General features: G+C 40.0%; 1 protein-coding gene across 1 annotated transcript; it reads left to right on the top strand.

Annotated features, from left to right (window-relative positions):
- The first annotated feature begins 1,516 nt into the window (after positions 1 to 1,516).
- On the top strand, positions 1,517 to 14,098 carry LOC101165460 (sorting nexin-1). The gene is made up of 15 exons (XM_004066867.5): positions 1,517 to 1,715; positions 2,162 to 2,312; positions 3,381 to 3,514; positions 3,622 to 3,688; positions 4,233 to 4,276; positions 4,359 to 4,500; positions 4,588 to 4,666; positions 5,572 to 5,647; positions 5,758 to 5,871; positions 5,985 to 6,078; positions 6,194 to 6,399; positions 6,832 to 6,975; positions 11,595 to 11,675; positions 12,480 to 12,551; positions 12,644 to 14,098. Exons 1-15 carry the CDS (start codon positions 1,596 to 1,598, stop codon positions 12,692 to 12,694), a joined length of 1,575 nt encoding a protein of 524 aa, XP_004066915.1. The 5' UTR covers positions 1,517 to 1,595; the 3' UTR covers positions 12,695 to 14,098.
- Positions 14,099 to 18,443: the final 4,345 nt, after the last annotated feature.

Raw genomic sequence — 18,443 nt, 5'->3', positions numbered from 1 at the left:
GTAATCGGTTCTGAAGCTGAGAGAGATGACGTCCAATTTTATCTGTCAACCAAATTTATGACCATGTGTGATAGAGTAAGGAACCTTGGTGTGATTCTAGATGCAGATCTGAGCTTTGACCAACATGTGAACCAAGTAACTAAAACTGAATTTTACCATCTGAGGAATATCGCCCGAGTGAGACCCTTTCTCTTTAGAGCCAGTGCTGAAATCTTAATTCATGCTTTTAGTATATCAAGATTAGATTACTGTAGTGCCCTCCTTTCTGGGGTAAAGAAAACCCCTCTTAATCGCCTGCAGCTAGTCCAGAACTCTGCTGCTCGCCTTTTGACGAGAACCAGTAAGAAGGAGCACATTACACCAATCTGAAAAACCTCTGCACTGGCTCCCTGTCAGCTTCAGGATTGATTTTAAGATTCTTGTAACCCTTGTGCTATCCTAGGCACTTTAACATTGGGAGTTGGGTCATGTAGACCCACTAGACAGTGCGCTTAACCTTATTTCTTCAATGATTTTGATCTTCACTGGTGTCCATGGATTACATGAAATCCTCTTCACCTGTATCCACCTTTGTCATGGTAGGGAGAACACGTCAAAGTAAGGGTGGGGTCATCTAAGATAGCACAAGGGTTAATAGTTTACAAGAATGTTCATGGTATTGGTCCTTCTTTTACATCAGATTTGCTTTTAACTTATGAACCACCTAGAGCCCTTAGATCATCAGGTGCAGGCCTGCTAAAGGTCCCCTAGGGTCAGGACAAAAAACCACGGCGAGGCCTCATTTACATACTACGGGCCTGGTTTGTGGAACAGCCTGCCTGATGATGTGAGGACCCTCATCCACTGTCGAGTTTTTTAAAAAGAAATTAACGAACCATCTATTTAATTCAGCTTTTAATTAGATCTCCTATGGGGGGTCTAAAATTTATAAAATGTTATATTTTATGATATTTTAATACATTTTTATTTGTTTAATGTGTGTTTTTTATTATTATTATTATTATTATTTTAATTTATTTATTTTTTGTATTAACATCTTACCATATTCTTTTTATATTTCAGGTGTTTTAGACTTTTTATGCATTAACTTATTTTAATTTTTTATATTTTAGCTGTTTTTATATTTTAACCTTTCTATTTATCACTTTAACATTTTAAACGGTTTACGAGTGTTTCCCACCCTTGGCTGGGGTGTTTGTGTCTATGCTGACACGCAGGCCAACCGGAGGACAGATCAGACGGCACCTTCATGGTTCTCTCTTCTTAAGGTTTTCATTTTTCTTCTTCTTAAGTCATGTCTCTTTTTACTTGTCCTTGTTTTGTTATTTTATTATGAGGGGCTTATTTATTTACTTTTTGCATTGGTGTTTTTGCATCCTTGTTTGTTTTTATGTACAGCACCTTGAGCTATTTCTTTAAATGAAAGAAAGAAATGTAATTATTTTTAATTTGAATTTAAAAGTGTTTAACCACTGTGTCAAAAGCAACAGACGATGTAATGCATCCCCTCAGCCAGCAGGTGTCGCTACAGCCCCTGCTCGTTCTTTGACTCGCCTTTTCCGGTCGAGGCGTCAGTCGCTCCCACAACACAGAATATGGCGACTAGCTCGGATCGAAATCCGCCTCCTTTCCCCGCTACAGATGTGTCAAAACCCGGACTGTCTGACCTGCTTGACGGGGACAGCGACGAAGGCGATGACATTTTTGTCAGTAATGTAAGTTTCCGGCCGTGACTCTTCATCTTCACGCGTGGCTTATCTGTTTACAGCCTAGAACTAAGAAAGAAGTCAGTCTCTCTCTCCTCCTCCTGGTCCAGCTTTTTCTGCCACTGGGAAAAAAATAACAGTCAGCCTCTGACAAAAAGTCGATAAATGTGTGATTATAAGGCTTTCAAAAACAGGTTAAAGTAGTTTAAACTTTACATTTGGGGGGGGAAATTAAGTAGCTTTCCTATGAGCCCTTAGGCCTGCTCGGATGTTTAACCTATTGGGTTTCTTTTTTCTTCCTGTCACTTGAACTCATCACGACTTTATTTAGTGTTATCCTAACAGATCGACTTTTAAAACTCTACCCAGCCACCATCATAGCCCTGCCTTATCATTCAGACAATCACTGGCTTCTTGTTGCTCACTAAAACAAACAAATGTTGTGTTTTGTTTAGAGGACCAGTCCACTCTTTGTGAGTCGAGGAGTCTCCCAGCCGGAGCGGGTCCGTGAAGAGCCTGCAGACCTGTTCAGCCAGGAGGAGGCCGGAACCGACACTGCCAGGTCAAACGGAGTCAACTCTGATGACGACAATGACCTGTTTGCGGGTAGGAAGAGCTACTATCTCCTAACGTTATAGGCATGTGCGACCACTTCAACACAAGCAGAGGGTTGATGTCTGTGTTTACCGTCTCACTGGAAACCTGGCAAAAGTTACCTGGTTCCTGTTTAAGTCCCACTCCGACCATCTTTTGATCAACTGTCAGTGTTCCTAGAGGTCTTTTAATTATAATTATAACATTTTTAGAAAGGAAAAAAAAAAAGTTGTTTTCCAGGCTCTGAGTTATGAGCGCAATGGTAAGCCTTCCCTCATTCCCCGTCATCCCTTTGTTTACACGCTCTTCCACAAGTTTACGCCCCTCACAACCCCAACCTAACATTAGCAGTGCAACAAATGGCAATATTGGCGCTATGCAGTCGTCCAGGAAAACAGGAATCTAGTCGTCTACAAGTGGATGGATGGGAATGGAGCAGAGCGGGGAGCTTGTGTCCCTCAGATTGTACCTTTTATGCCACAGCTCCAGGCTTTTTCAAACAGCATTTTTTTGATTCGAATAAATAAATACTCAACAATTTTAATCTGAATTTTCTACGTATATGTCCTCCATCTTCAGAAAAATGCCACAAGAACATGTTAAAAATACCAAAACACAATTTTCACTGAAGGGGTCTTTAAAGACACCACTACAATGCCCTTCTAGTGGTTTTAGCAGGAAATAACCTCTGAAGGGCAGCAGGATGTTAGTGGAAAAATAACGACCATATGAGCCAATATTTAACAAAAAAAAATAGCATACAAGTCACTCCTGTGTATACGTTTCACCCCTGGCAAAACTACGTCAAAAAACTGTGACTTATACTCTTAAAAAAATCTAAAGACGATCGGCGTTGGTCATTAAGTCAGAAAATGTGGAAACACAGCACATCACCGAAACAATACGGCCATTTCAATTTGTTCTACACCTGGCTCTCCATTAACTCTCCTCAATACCTGAAACCTGGACTAATGCACCTCATTATGACGGATGACTGGTTTGCAAAAGTTTTGGAGGAAAGATGAAAACAATCTCAGCTCCTTTTCTTTGAATGATGTGTTCGTGCTTCTTCTGCTTCAGAGGCACAATCAGACCTCGACACAAACACCTCCAGCAGCGCCGTGCAGCCACATATCTCCTCTTCCTCTGGTCCTCGGCCCGCCTCCTCGTTCCAGCAGAACCCCGCCGCTATGCAGCACACCTCCTTGGAGCAGGTAAAAGCCCACAGCTGAGCCTAGCCCCCCTTCCCTAAAATTACATCAGCTGCCATGTGTCTATATTTTGGAAAGAACTAAAGCTGCCTTCTTTTATTTATTTGCAGTTAGAGGAAGAAGAGGCCAAGGACAGCTTCGATGTGGACGTTGCTGTCACAAACCCGGAGAAAGTCGGTCAGTTTAACTGTCCTACGGCTGTGTGGGACGAGCAGTTTAGGCAAAGTTCTGGTTCATTTTAAAACCCACTCAGATCATCTTATGATTTATTTTGAAGCATTCCCAGTTGTCTTTTATGATCATGCTGTTTTTAGGCAGCATTTTAAAAACTTGCGTCGTTTTGTGGGACATGAGCGGCAGGAGTTCATCAGACATTTGCATCAGAGTTGTGGACGCGACTGTTGGCGTGGAGCAACCTCACCTCCCCTTCCCCCTCCCCATTTCCTAGAGGTTACCGTCTACACGCCATACCGCCTGTGGCCCATCCATCGTATTTTATAGGATCTTTTTTCAAACATTTGCTCCTGAGTCACAAAGAAATACTCTATATGTGTCCTTCTTCAGAGAATGCCACATATGCAACATTGGAAAAACATATGAACATATGGAAAACACCCAAAACGTGTTGTTTTTTTTGTCAGAGTGAGTCTTTAAGTAACCAGAATGCTTCCTAAGTCAGGCTTCAACTCTAATGTCTACTCTGGGTCTTTTGTCCTCTTAGGTGATGGGATGAACGCGTACGTGGCCTACAAAGTCTTCACCAGAGTCAGTGCTTTAACTGTCCAAAATGTTTGTGTTTAGACCTTTTCTGGTTTTGTGCTCATCTTTTTTCCTTGTGTCTCTCTAGTCTTCCTTGCCCCTGTTCAAAAGCAAAGCCTTTTCTGTGAGGAGGCGTTTCAGCGACTTCCTGGGTCTGTATGAAAAGCTGTCGGCCAAACAGACGCTCCACGGCTGCATCATCCCTCCCCCGCCAGAGAAAAGTGTCGTAGGTGTGAACTGGAGTTTTTTCCCCACTTTCCTTTATGTGTGTATTTGGTCATCAGCTGTTTTTTTTCTCTCTTCCTCTTTATGAGCAGGAATGACTAAAGTGAAAGTGGGAATGGACGACCCGTCGTCTGTGGAGTTTGTGGAGCGAAGAAGAGCAGCTCTAGAGAGGTAATGTTACAGTTTCAGCCATGGTGAAGAGTCTGTGTTTCTGCTGGACCTTGTTTCTCGCTGATCCCTGACCACATCTTCAAAAATAAATGAATAAAGACTTGTCGCTTTCTATGCTTTTTGTTGATGTCTGAGGAAATCAAACATTCCCATCCCACAGTAGGTTGGAATAATCTAAAAGAAAAAGCCATCTTTGCCTCTTTAGTTACAATGTACTTAGGATGATGCTGTGCAGAAAAAGGCTTCTATGCATGAAGAGATGCCATGAATAATGTCACCAACGTCTTGACAACAAACATACTGTTTTATTTCATTTGGATCAAAGAAGAAACTTCCCTCATATGCTTTAGGAAGAAAAATATCAAGACTGACTCTTATTTTGGCACCAGCATTCCAAAGTAACAAACCAGAATTTCTGAATAAAATACTTTCTACTTTCATTGAAAACTGCCTAAATAACATGTTAAAGAGCCAATCTAGCCATAATTGTGTTTTACATGTTCTTTTGGCATTTTCTCATGATCGAGGACATATATAAAGAGCATTAAGCTTACAACTGCATTTCTAAGTATTTCTTTATTTCTGGATAGCTCCATTATTGCTCGCCATTTTTGTTGCACCGCTAATGTGGCCACAGTAGAAATGTATATTCTCACCATCACCTGCACTGCCTTGCAGCAACTGGATCTTAAAAGAGGATTTTGCATTGATTTTACTGTTGAAATGTCATCATTTTTAAGCAATAATCTTTGTGTTTGAATACACTTTTGATTTATAATTGTAAATGTTGGGCTGTAACTTTAGAATTAGCAAAAAATACCCCTTCTTTTTCTTTTTTTAAAGGAGGACAGTGATGTTTGTATTTATTTTCACTGCTTTTCCTGCCTCTGCTGTGATGAATGCAGGTATCTGCAGAGAGTGGTTTCTCATCCGTCTTTGGTGCAGGACCCAGACGTCCGGGAATTCTTGGAAAAAGACGATGTGAGGACGAGCAATAAATGAGTTATGAAATTCTGAACGCATATTTTAGAGAAGAACGAAGATCCAATCGGGGTCTGTCCGTTTCTTCCTTTTGTACTTGTAACTTTCAGCTCCCCAGAGCGGTGAACACCCAGACTCTCAGTGGAGCGGGGTTTCTTAAAATGATCAACAGAGCGTCTGATGCGGTCAACAAGATGACCATCAAGATGAATGAATCCGACACTGTAAGTGGATACAGGATGGATAGCTTAGCTGGAAGTTCTGAACTGGGTTCTGTCGGGGTGTCAGGGTCAGGATCGGCACCTCGAAGATGGTGGATGTTTGTGTCTCCCCTCAGTGGTTTGAGGACAAGCTGCAGGAGGTTGAAGCTGAGGAGCAGCAGCTGAGGAAGCTTCATTCTGTGGTGGACTCCCTCGTCAATCATCGGAAAGGTATCGGAATTCTCTTCCGTTTTTCACTCAAATTCATTCATCCTGTAGGGTAACAAAGGAATCTGTGAAACAAACAATGAAAAGATGTTTCCGGGTTCCTCTCTACCAACTTCAGAGTTGTGTGGAAACACGGCAATATTTGCCAAAAGCATGGCTATGCTGGGCAACTCGGAGGACAACACTGCGCTGTCGCGGGCCCTCTCCCAGCTGGCAGAGGTGGAGGACAAGATGGAGCAGCTGCATCAGGAGCAGGCGGCCAGTGACTTCTTCATCCTTGCAGAGCTGCTTGCTGACTACATCCGCTTACTGGGTGCTGTGCGGGTAAGCTGAGCGCTGAGAAGAGTCGTAAACAATGTCAGGAAGAGTTTAAAGGTCGACTTTGACCTTAAACCATATGCAAAACTAATCCAACAAAGAAAACATCTGGAATATTAAATGTTGTCTTTTAAAGACACACTGATGAAAATTGTCTTTTTTTCCATGTTTTTAAAGTTTTTTTGTGGCATTTTCTTATGATGGACATATATAAATAAAATTAAGCTTAAAATTGCTTTTCTCACCATTTCTTAATTCCGATCGCTGTGAATCAAGAGCTGACGCAAAAATGCTGTTTGAAAAATATTTTTTTTACCTAGAAACTACAATCAGTAGGCTAGAAAGCTCCCTGCTCTTTTCTAATCTACATCTGGTAGTTCAAAGTGATTGTTAACAGTGAGACTGTTGTATTTGTCCTGAAACGTGCGTCTCCCACAGGGTTGTTTAGACCAGCGCATGCGGGCGTGGCAGCGATGGCAAGAAGCTCAGAGCACGCTTCAAAAGAAGAGGGAGACCGAGGCCAAACTGCTGTGGGCCAACAAACCCGACAAACTGCAGCAGGCCAAAGACGAGATCACAGAGGTAACTTACGCACCGGTACGCACTGAGACATCTGCTCTAACGTCTCCTTATTAACATGTTCCAATTCTTAACCAAACTTTATGAGTGAAATCCATAAAGTTGTTTTAAAAAGAGCAAAAGTAGTGCCAAGAAAAGTTGTTTGAGAATAGTCCAATTTTTCTACTCTCTCTTACACAACATAAGTTTCCATTTTTGCTATGTAGAATATTATTTTTAAATGAACTTAAAAGGCAAACGAACATTCTCCCCTTTCACAAAATATGTAATGAAAGGTTCCGATCACATGAAGAATTCTATTTAGATCTTACTTTACATTTTTACAAGGATTTTGATCTCTAAAGATGGATTTTGAAAATTGTAGAGTCACACTGAAGGAATCAAAACTGTGAATTCACACCTGTGGAATTCTATGCATAACAAAAAACTGTGAAACAACTGAAATATGTCATATTGTAGGTTCTTAAAAGTAGCCACCTTTTGTCTTGATTACTGCTTTGCATACTCTTGGCATTCTCTTGATGAGCTTCAAGAGGTAGTCACCTGAAATGGTCTTCCAACATTCTTGAAGGAGTTTCCAGAGATGCTTAGCACTTGTTGGCCCTTTTGTCTTCACTGCGGTCCAACTCACCCCAAACCATCTGGATTGGGTTCAGGTCCGGTGACTGTGGAGGCCAGGTCATCTGGCGCAGAACCCCATCACTCTCCTTCTTGGTCAAATAGCCCTTACACAGCCTTGAGGTGTGCTTGGGTCATTGTCCTGTTGAAAAATAAATGAGTCCAACTAAACGCAAACCGGATGGAATAGCATGCTGCTGCAAGATGCTGTGGTAGCCATGCTGGTTCAGTATGCCTTCAATTTTGAATAAATCCCCAACAGTTTCACCAGCAAAGCACCCCCACACCATCACACCTCCTCCTCCATGCTTCAGGGTGAGAACCAGGCATGTAGAGTCCATCCGTTCACCTTTTCTGTGTCGCACAAAGACACGGTGGTTGGAACCAAAAATCTCCAATTTGGACTCATCAGACCAAAGCACAGATTTCTACTGGTCTGATGTCCATTCCTTGTGTTCTATAGCCCAAACAAGTCTCTTCTGCTTGTTGCCTTTCTTTAGCAGTGGTTTCCTAGCAGATGTTCTACCATGAAGACCTGATTCACACAGTCTCCTTTTACCAGTTGTTGTAGAGATGTGTCTGCTGCTAGACCAGGGGGGTATTCCAGAAAGCAGGTTATGCTAGCTCCCACGGTAAGTTTGAGGCTAAAGAAGTGTACAACCACCGCTTTCGGTTCCAAAAACAGAAGTATGTTTCAGGGTATGCTTAGTTCCCCTGGCAACTCATGCTCTGAACATAACCTGGTCCGGAGCAGGTTTAGTTGAAGCTTAGTTTGTTTTCAGAGAGGTGAAGCACCATGGCGTGTCCATTTGAAGATGATTTAGTGGATGAAGAAGCTCAGATAATACTTTTTCCACCATGAGAGGGTGATAAGACCACATATGGATGTTGGAAAGATGAACCTTTTTACTTTGATCTAACTTAATTATTTGCTTTAGTTAAGACAAATCAAATATTTTTTGTTAAGTCAGCTAAAAATAACATGTAATTATCAGACATTTATTTTACTTTCATTTAAATTAATTCAATTTAGTAGGTGTAACTTTGGTGCCACTGTTAGATCGGCACCGCAAGGAATTGTGGGATACCATCCCCTTTGCTTGTCTGGACGGATTTGGGTTTAAGTGTGGGTTTTTTGACCAAATGTGTTTAGTTGTTTAGCTGTTTTACTGTGTTCTGCCGAGTTATTTGTACTGTTATATTTAATTTTTTCTGCACCATGAGTGAGAGGGAGGGAGAGGATGATGAGTTTATATAGCACCCCTACTGTCTAGTGCTGTAATGATAAATTCAGAGATATGGTTTATGGTTACATGATTCAAATCCGTTTTGTTTCATTCATTTTATTGTTATAAAAATGAGTATATCTGCAGGCTCAAATTTAGACATACGAGAGTTCAAGAATTACAATAAATTAAGATGGAATAACTTTAATTGAATTGGAGTAATATTACATTTAGTTACATAAATATGTAAATTTGAGTTGTAAAAAGATATTGAGTTAGATAGACGTAAGAAATTAGGTTGAATAAATTTAACTCAATTACTTGTTACCAATTGAATGAATTTAAGTTGGATAAGTTATATACTTATACTTATATGCATCACAATGAAAATAAGATCAGAAACTCGTGTGTTTACTTTGTCTGTTCTTTTTTCCAAGCAAAAACTCTTTCTTTTGCTGATGCAGCCATATTACTTTTTTGATGGGCGTATAATCTTCATACGCCGTAATTAAAATCTCAGACTCCGTATGACTGAAGTACAGCGCTCTTTTTTTCTCCATGCGTTTCCATGGTGACTCCGGAAATCGCCGATCTATTGAGAATGTCTTTATGTACCTGCTGTGCATGTCCATTAACCCAGGGTTCCCAAGTCGAGCGTAATTACGCCAACTCATATCCGGTCTTTTGGAACCGACATACCCAGAGTAAGCAAGTTCAGGCGGATTTCAGCCAGAGTTCAGGGTTAAAGTCAGGCTAGTTTAAACATGCTTCCTGGAATACCCCCCTGCTCTCTAATCTGAGCTGCTGTTAACCTGCCATTTCTGAGGCTGGTGACTCGGATGAACTTATCCTCCACAGCAGAGGTGACTCTTGGTCTTCCTTTCCTGGGGTGGTCCAGATGTGAGCCAGTTTCTTTGTAGCGCTTGATGGTTTCTGTGACTGCACTTGGGGACACTTTCAAAGTTTTCCCAATTTTTCCGACTAACTGGCCTTCATTTCTTAAAGTAATGATGGCCACTCATTTTTCTGTACTTAACATGCTTTTTTCTTGCCATAATAAAAATTCAGTAGGACTATCGGCTGTGTGTCCACCTGACTTCTGCACAAAACAACTGATGGTCCCAACCCCATATATAAGGCAATAAATCACACTTTTAAACTTGACAGGGCAGACCTGTGAAGTAAAAACATTTCAGGTGACTACCTCTTGAAGCTCATCAAGAGAATGCCAAGAGTGTGCAAAGCAGGAATCAAATCAAAAGGTGGTTACTATGAATAACCTACAATATGACATATTTCAGTTGTTTCACACTTTTTTGTTATTTATATAATTCCACATGTGTGAATTCACAGTTTTAATGCCTTCAGTGTGAATCAACAATTTTCATGGTCATGAAAATAAAGAAAACTCTTGATTTGATTTTGATTTTATTGATTTATTTCAAGCATCGTAGTCAAAGCAATAAAGAATTTACACATATTTATCAAACTCATTACAGAAATGATGAAATGCATAGATTAAAAAGACAGAAAACAAAACAAAAACGTCACTTAAATCACATTTGCTTAATTAAATACTGTGATCATTAAATAAAGTATAAGTAGAGTTTGATTTATTGCTGGAAAAGGAGTGGGAAGAAGCAAGCTTATATAATCCCACCCCAACTGAGTTCATTCATTTGATAGTTTTACATTGTTTTTAAATCCGGTTCTGATCAGATAGATTATCTTCAAGTAACATAATCCAATGCCTAGTAATGATTTATGATCTTCAGAAAACATTCATTCATGATTGCAGAATACAGTAACAGTACCGATATGTAATAATAATTATCATTAAAACACATGATAACATTAAACCAGAAATCATTGCTACACATTGCAGACCAAGTAAACAAAATCAATAGCTTATTGATTGTAATTTAAACATTTCAGTAATCATTATTTCACATTACAATGTAACACTCAGTGGTTGTAATTAAAAGAGCTTTGATTATTTCACCACAATCAAGTTCACACATGGATTTGGAATTATTCAAACACCTGTTGATCCTTAAATCTTCTTATCTTCATATCCTGAAATAAGAGTTTATTTATACATTTTCTTGAATATTTGAACATTTTTTGAGCTCATCACTTAAACCGTTCCAAAGTTTAGTGCCACACACCGACACACTCTTTGAATGAGAAGGTGTGTCCAAACTTTTGGTCTGTACTGTATATATTAGAGCTGTGACGGGGTGGGATTTTTGATCACCGTGGTGATGAAGCAGCAAGAGTTGCGGTGTCGGGATTCTTGCAACGGTGGTTGGAATTCACAGAAATGCCAACCATATGAAAACTGATCATCGACGAGAAATTACTAATTCCAATTTGTGTCCAGCTGGAATTCTATGACACCAAGACTTTCATTCATCGGAATAGAGCATTGAAAGAAAAAGTCTGAAGCGAGATTAACCGGATTTACACCACTTCGACATTTGGCATCACGCCTCTTCCAACCGCAGATGGTGAACATGCGCTAGTAAACACTAGAAAAAGGGGAAAAAAAGAAGACGCCCCTCCCTGTTAGCTCAGTGTGAACACCATGGGCTATGCGTGTTCGAGAACCTCCGTTTAGCTCGTTCTTGAACATGCGTCACATGCCTGATGTGAATGTAGCATGATATTTTAATGGCTTTCAAAAGCTGAATTGTTTTTGATGTTAAAGCATATTTTTAATTCAAAAATGTACACAGAGAAATGTAACAATGTAATGCTCCTCCCTCATTTCCACAGTGGGAGACGAAGGTCACACAGTACGAGCGAGACTTTGACAGGATCGGAATGACCGTGCGTAAGGAGTTCCTCAGATTTGAGGTACGTCCAAAGATCTGTCTCCACTTTATTTTCCTACACCCAGTTTTGGTGAAACACTTGCTGTATAAAGAAAAGAAAAAACATCTTAAAGTACCGCTCTGATCACTTTTCTTTTCTCTATTGTCAAAGCGTTCCCAGCGGTCTTTTAGACAAAAAATGTTCAAACTTGTGTTGTTTTCTAGGACAGTTTCTACAGAGTGGCAGGAGTTCATTAGACATTCGCATCAGAGTTGTGGGTGGGACTTTTGGCGCGGAGCAACCCTCCTCCATGCCCTCCCCATCCCCCTCCCCCTCACTGTGGCTGAGAGCTCTCTGCTTGTGTGCTCTTCCACTAAGCCTCTCAAATCCCCAACATTCGCGGTGCAACAAAAATGGCGAGCAATGTTGGAGCTATCCAACCGTACAGTTTAGAGCCAGATACCAGCTCAGACGAGGAAAACGTTAATGGATCTAGTCATCTAACATCAGAATGGAGCGGATTGGGGAGCTTGTGGCCCGCCCATAGTAGCTCCTGATTCATAACAACTTGATGAAAGACATACGCAGATGTCAGTTTACGTTAAGATTCATCAGCAAAATGCCACAATAACATTTTAAAAAACCCATTTTTATGGGAGTAGGTTTGAACCGAGTTCAAAGGCTCCTAATGTTCCTGATGTTCGATGCTATGATTTGAGTTATGATCCTCCTTCTTTTACAACATCTGCTGTCTCTTTACTCCTTTACTTGTTAAAGATTTTTAGCCAAAAAACAAACGCTCCATCAGTTTTTCTTTTGCTAATAAAGGGTCACTTTTCTTTGCAGAAAGACAAAGCGAAGGACTTCAAGAGCCAGATAATCAAATACTTGGAGGCGATGATGAAGTCTCAACAGCGGGTAACCACTTTAGATCAGCTCAATGTGATGCTCCTGTCATTCCAGTATCTGTGATTCCTCATTATGTCTCTTTTTTTCCTTCTTCCCTTCAGTTTATAAAGTTTTGGGAGGCGTTCCTGCCTGAGGCGAAGGCGATAGCTTAACGAAGGAGATGGTCCCTTTTGAAGCGCTTTTTGAACACTTCGCTAGGAGCTGAGAGGACAATGTAGAAACACACAAGAAAACTTTCATCCTTTTATTGCCTCCTAACTTTGTATTGTCTTCTTGTACAGAACTTTTGATAATAAGCTGTCACTCTGGTTCGGACACCTTTGACCTTTTTGACACTCAATTTAAAGACTATTTCATGAGATTAACTTGAGCACATAGTGTGTTAAACTCACAGTCATGTCATTGTGGTATTAATGTTTGTTACTTGAAGCAGTGTATGGATGTCTAACGATGAAGGTCGCAGTTTTTTACACGGGGGCCGTCACTCCACTAATGCTACGTACACACCAGGAATGTCCCACACGGTCAAGAACAGGCTAAATGCGCATTTAACATGCAGTGTTCACACACCACCCAACACTCACGCATGTGCTTGCAGTTGGAAGAGGCTTAGTGGGAAATGTTGAGGCGGTGCAAATACCAGACTTTTTCTTCCACAGCTCTATTCCGATAAATGTAAGACTTGGGGTCATACAAAACCCAATTATTAATTACTCCTCCAATCAAATTTTAAATGGTTGGTACTTACTTGAATTACCAAAACCTACCAAATCCTACTCCCTGATTGGTTAAAGTTCAAGCGGTTTTATTTTCAATACGTGTTGAATGGCTGCACGTTTTGTACGTAGAGCCCGAAGATGTTTTTAAAAATGTATGTAGCTCCGCGAGAGTTTTGAACACAGAAGCCCTAAACACGCATTTCCACACATTTGCACAGACTTTTCATTGGAAGTGGTCGCTTGAACAACGTATGTTACCGACTCTGGTGTGAACGTAGCTCAGCAGGTGTAGTTGATGGATGCATGTCAGGAGATGGTGTGATGTTCCAACCTGAAAAAACTTTCTTTGTATGACTTTTGACGCCACTAAAAAATGTGATGAACCTTCAGAAGGTGATTTTCCAGTCTATTGTAGTTTACTCAGGCTGTTTCCTTGACAAAGATCTCCTGAAAGTGCAGAACGAAGGTCAGATTGTGATATAAGTTGATGTGTCAGGTTGCAGTGAGTCACTAATCTTTTTCTTTTTTTTTCTGTTATGGCATATTTACAAGTATCGCAATTATAGTATTATAAGTTGTGTTTTTTGTGTCCAGAATATAACTTGAATCCTGCAGAGATCCTGGACATGGATGCATGTACAGACACTGTTGGACTTATGAACTTTTTGATAAGTTTAATGTAGACATGAAGAAGCAGAAAGTGTTGTGCTCCCTTAACTTTTTTTTTTCCTAACCAGCTTTGTACGTGTAGTTTTGTCGTGTCATCTCAATGTGAGAATGTACTTTATTTTTGTAACCACTTTGCATTAGAAAAACATTTTCAAAGAAAAACAAAAAGGCTCAGAAACGATCATTGGAATTGGTTTTGATGTTCTTGTTACCGAAGGAACAAAAGGGTCGGATCGACCGAAGCGATCCAAACCATGCCAGGAAGCGAAGCGTGGACCTGAGGAGAACCTGGATGGTCTGACTAATCCTGGATCTTACTGAGACGATCCGTGGAGGTCTGAAATTATATAAAAGAAACCTCAAACATTTGAAAGCTGAAAGAATTTGGCACTGAGGAGTGCATTTCACTGCAGTTATTTCAGCCAATGGGGGGTTTTAGGGGCCGGGTTTTTTTCTTAGCTGGATATTTATTTTATTGAATTACATTTAGAGAAAGTAGTGACCATTCCTTCAGCTTTTATAGTTTAGTTATATTACTTTAATTTCTCACTATTCTTAACCCCATAAAGCCCACTTCATCAAAGAATTGACAAAAAAATATATATATATTTTTTTACTTTTAAGATGTCTTTGAAATTAATTTGTAAAGAAATTGTAATATAATTTTCTAAATGAGATATAGAGAGAGTCATTTGTGTAAAGGTCGTGTCACACGGCTGCTCCGTACATTTTGCGCATATTGTATATAAACTGGTCATACGTGAAAATACGTGGAAAAGGTAAAAAACGTTGTCTTTACATGAAATTTCCACAAATTTATCACAAATAAAACACGTTAAAACCATGGAAAAAGTATGAATAAACCACGTAAATTAACGTAGAACATGAACCGTCAGGGGATTATTGCACTGTTTATATGGAATTCATTTGTGATTTGTGTGTCGATGATGTACCTTGAATGTGATATGTGCGCCGTATACACAATATAAAAGTTATACATGTTACAAGAGTGAAAAGTCAGTTAGACACACTTGGAACGGTCGTCGAAAGCCTCACATGTTTGCATGTGTAACCCACTCTTTATGTGCAGGATCCACATCTCTCTACCCTGAAGACTCTGCGTTGTGTTATGTGTTGTTGATTAGGGGTACCCGGTGAGGCAGGAGTCGGACACACGGTGATCAAGGTCGTGGCTCAGGCCGCACCGTTTATTTGGTGTTGGTGCTGACAATTCCACCCTTCCAAACCATAAACGAACACTCACTCTCAGTTAAGGTCACTCACAAAACCGTAGATGCAAATTAAAAATAAGGCATTAAACAGAACTAAAAGAAGAGGTGAGTGCTGTTTTATTAGCTACTAACTTACTAAGCATGGAAATAAAGTGCATAGATGACTACAACTAAAAAAAAAACCTTTTCAAGTGGTATCTGAACATCACAACACACATCTTTTGCATAAACCTCATAACAATTGCTTATGGTCAAGTTATTTCACTAGGATGCAGAGGGTGCAATCTACAGTGCTTACCTTCCAAACCATAAACGAACACTGAGTGAATTCGCGCCACACAGTTATACAGACCTCCAAATACGGTGTCCCGTGAGGGATAAAATAGAAAACAAACCTCAACCCAGAGAGCTCATACAGCACAATGGCACCCCCTGCTGACTCATTTAGGCTACTGCTTTACACATGCTTCTCGCAAAAATCACACACAATTGCCTGAAAATTAAGAAATAATTGCGCACAAACTACAGAAAATATGCATAAACTGCATGATTCTCAACCCACCAAAGATTTTGAACAGCTCAAAACCAAATTCATGTAAAGACCCGTCAGCCAAAACTCTCAATAGACATCTGCCCGCATCGACAGATGAAGAACGCAAGAAGCACTTATCAAGTATTTATGTCACACACATATATCACAAAAAAGGAAATTTCATACATGTACGTAGGTGTCCATTAAGCGCAGAAGCCTGAACGGTTCGAGTTTAGCTGAATTCAAGTCCCCCTCCTGCCTTTATTTTGATACCAGACTCAAACATAAATTCCAGACATTGAACAACACAGACTAGCTCGCTTCCTTTGGATGACTCCATGTTTACCTGTCGTTACTTCTTCAGATTGGTTGAACACTTTTGATCCAGGCAGTCAGCAGTATACAAAGCAGGAATATTTAAAAGCAGTCAGAAAGGTGATCCTTGAAGTCTGGAGTTGCTCACTTTAACTTTTTAACACTAAAGGAGAAGACGTGAAAATAATTTTGAATATGCGTTGTAGATCCTTTTCTTTTGCCTGCAAACTTTAACTCTATCTAACCCAGTCTTCTGCTTTGTCCTTACTTACACCATCCACCCTCATCTCCTTCACGATATCCATGAACCTCCTCTTTTGTCTTCCTCTAGGCATCTTGCTGGTAGCTCAAGCTTCTGCATCTTTTTAGCAACATAATCACTCTCCGTCCTCTAAATGTGTCCAAACCATCTCAGTCTGCTTCCCTGCATTTATCTCCAAAACATCTATCATTCTCTGTTCCTCTGATGGATTCATTCCTGATCCTATCCATCCTCGTCATTCCCATAGAAAAAAAGTTCAGAGTTCTCCAACAGCAGTTCAAATTATGAACATTAGATGTTGCTGTTTACCATTTTACCATTGGGAGTAGGGTCATCTAAACCCACTAGACAGTGCTCTGAACCTTTTTTCTTCAATGATTTGTGATCTTCACTGATGTCCATGGATTACATGAAATCTTTCCACCTTAATCCACCTTTGTCATAGTAGGGAGAACACGTCAGTGTAAGGGTGGGGTCATCTAAGATAGCACAAGGGTTAAATGTGTGTTTGTGTCATTGTCAAAAACAGCAATACTTTTGTTAGAATTATACAAACATTATATAAACTCTATAGCTAAATTGCAAAACCTAATTAACAATGTTACCATGATCAGATAATTTCATTCTGGATTATTTGATCATCCATCTAACATTAAATAAAATGAAATTTGTATTAGATATTACTGTATGAGGTGCTCTGGTCTGTTCTACACATTTGATAGTTATTGGTAAATGTGTAAAACAAGTGTTGTGATTCATTGTCTCCTCCATTCATCAATCAATCAAATGGCTAATGCAGACGCGAGGCCAGAGATGAGGACCCCCCCCCCCCCCCCCCCCCCATCTCCCTACGCTCTCCTGTGTGGGAACACCTTGTTGTCCGCATACATGAAGGGAAAAAACAATTGGATTAGTCGAATGCTGTGTGTCGACATTGTTACACAAAGATAGTGTATGCCACAGTAATACAGCTAATCTGTTAACAATTGTAACCCTTGTGCTATCTTAGATGACCCCACCCTTACTTAGACGTGTTCTCACCTACCATGACAAAAGTGGATAAAGGTGGAAAGATTTCATGTAATCCATGGACACCAGTGAAGATCACAAATCATGGAAGAAAAAAGGTTCAGCGCACTGTCTAGTGGGTCTACATGACCCAACTCCCAATGTTGAAGTGCCTCGGATAGCACAAGGATTAAAATACAATTATATGCAGACGATACAGTTCTATATGCTCATGCCAAAACAAAAGCTGAAGCAGCTGCAGTTCTGTCTGGAGCCATGGTTCCAGTCTTTCAGTGGCTCCAAAAGTCATGCTTACATCTCAATACTAAAAAGACTGTATGTATGCTTTTTTCACGTCAGCGAACGAGGGAAGAACAACCATCTGTAGTGTTCAATGGGGAGCGATTGGAGGTTGTAGAACAATTCAAGTATCTTGGCGTAATCTTTGATTCAAACTTGACTTTTAAAGATAATGTAAAGAAAATATCCAATATTGTTAAATTTAATCTGTCAAATTTGAAAACAAATAAGGTCTTCTCTGACTACTGAGGCTGCAAAGGTTTATATGCATTAATTGATTTTTAGTCATATAACTTATTGTCTTACTACATGGTCCCAGACAAACGAAAGCACTTTGAAACCCCTCAAGTCATTGTTTAAGAGAACCCTGAAAGTTTTAGACAAAAAGCCTCTGCGTTCTCATTACTGTGACATTCTAACCAAGTATGGGATAATGGATTTTGAAAGTTATAAAATGTACAAGGATGCCTGTCTCATTTTTAAAGTTTTAAATGGGCTGGCCCCTCCCCCCTTGTTAGATTTTATAAGTAAAAAAACAAATGTTGGAATAGGCACCAGGGCTTTAACTCGAGGGGACTGTAATGTTCAAAGGCGCAGGACTAAATTCAGCCAAACTGTGGTGTCAATCAGAGCCACACAGTTATGGAATACGCTGCCACAGCACATTAGGAACTGTAAAAACTACCCTACCTTCCAAACAGCTCTTAAAAAATGGCTGAAAACAAACCAGTCCTGCAGACATTAGTTATTGTTGTTTTTCTGACTTTCTTGGACTTTTTTAGACTTGTTTTTTATTGTAATAACCTTGTAAATATTTTTACCTCTAATATTGTGCTATTTTATTGTGTTGTAAATGTAATTGTT

The sequence above is a fragment of the Oryzias latipes genome, chromosome 3 (assembly GCF_053564925.1).
Source record: "Oryzias latipes strain Hd-rR chromosome 3, Olatipes_Hd-rR_3.1".
Taxonomy (NCBI): domain Eukaryota; kingdom Metazoa; phylum Chordata; class Actinopteri; order Beloniformes; family Adrianichthyidae; genus Oryzias; species Oryzias latipes.
Note: the sequence above shows the minus strand (reverse complement) of the source record. Positions and strands in the feature narration are given on the sequence as shown.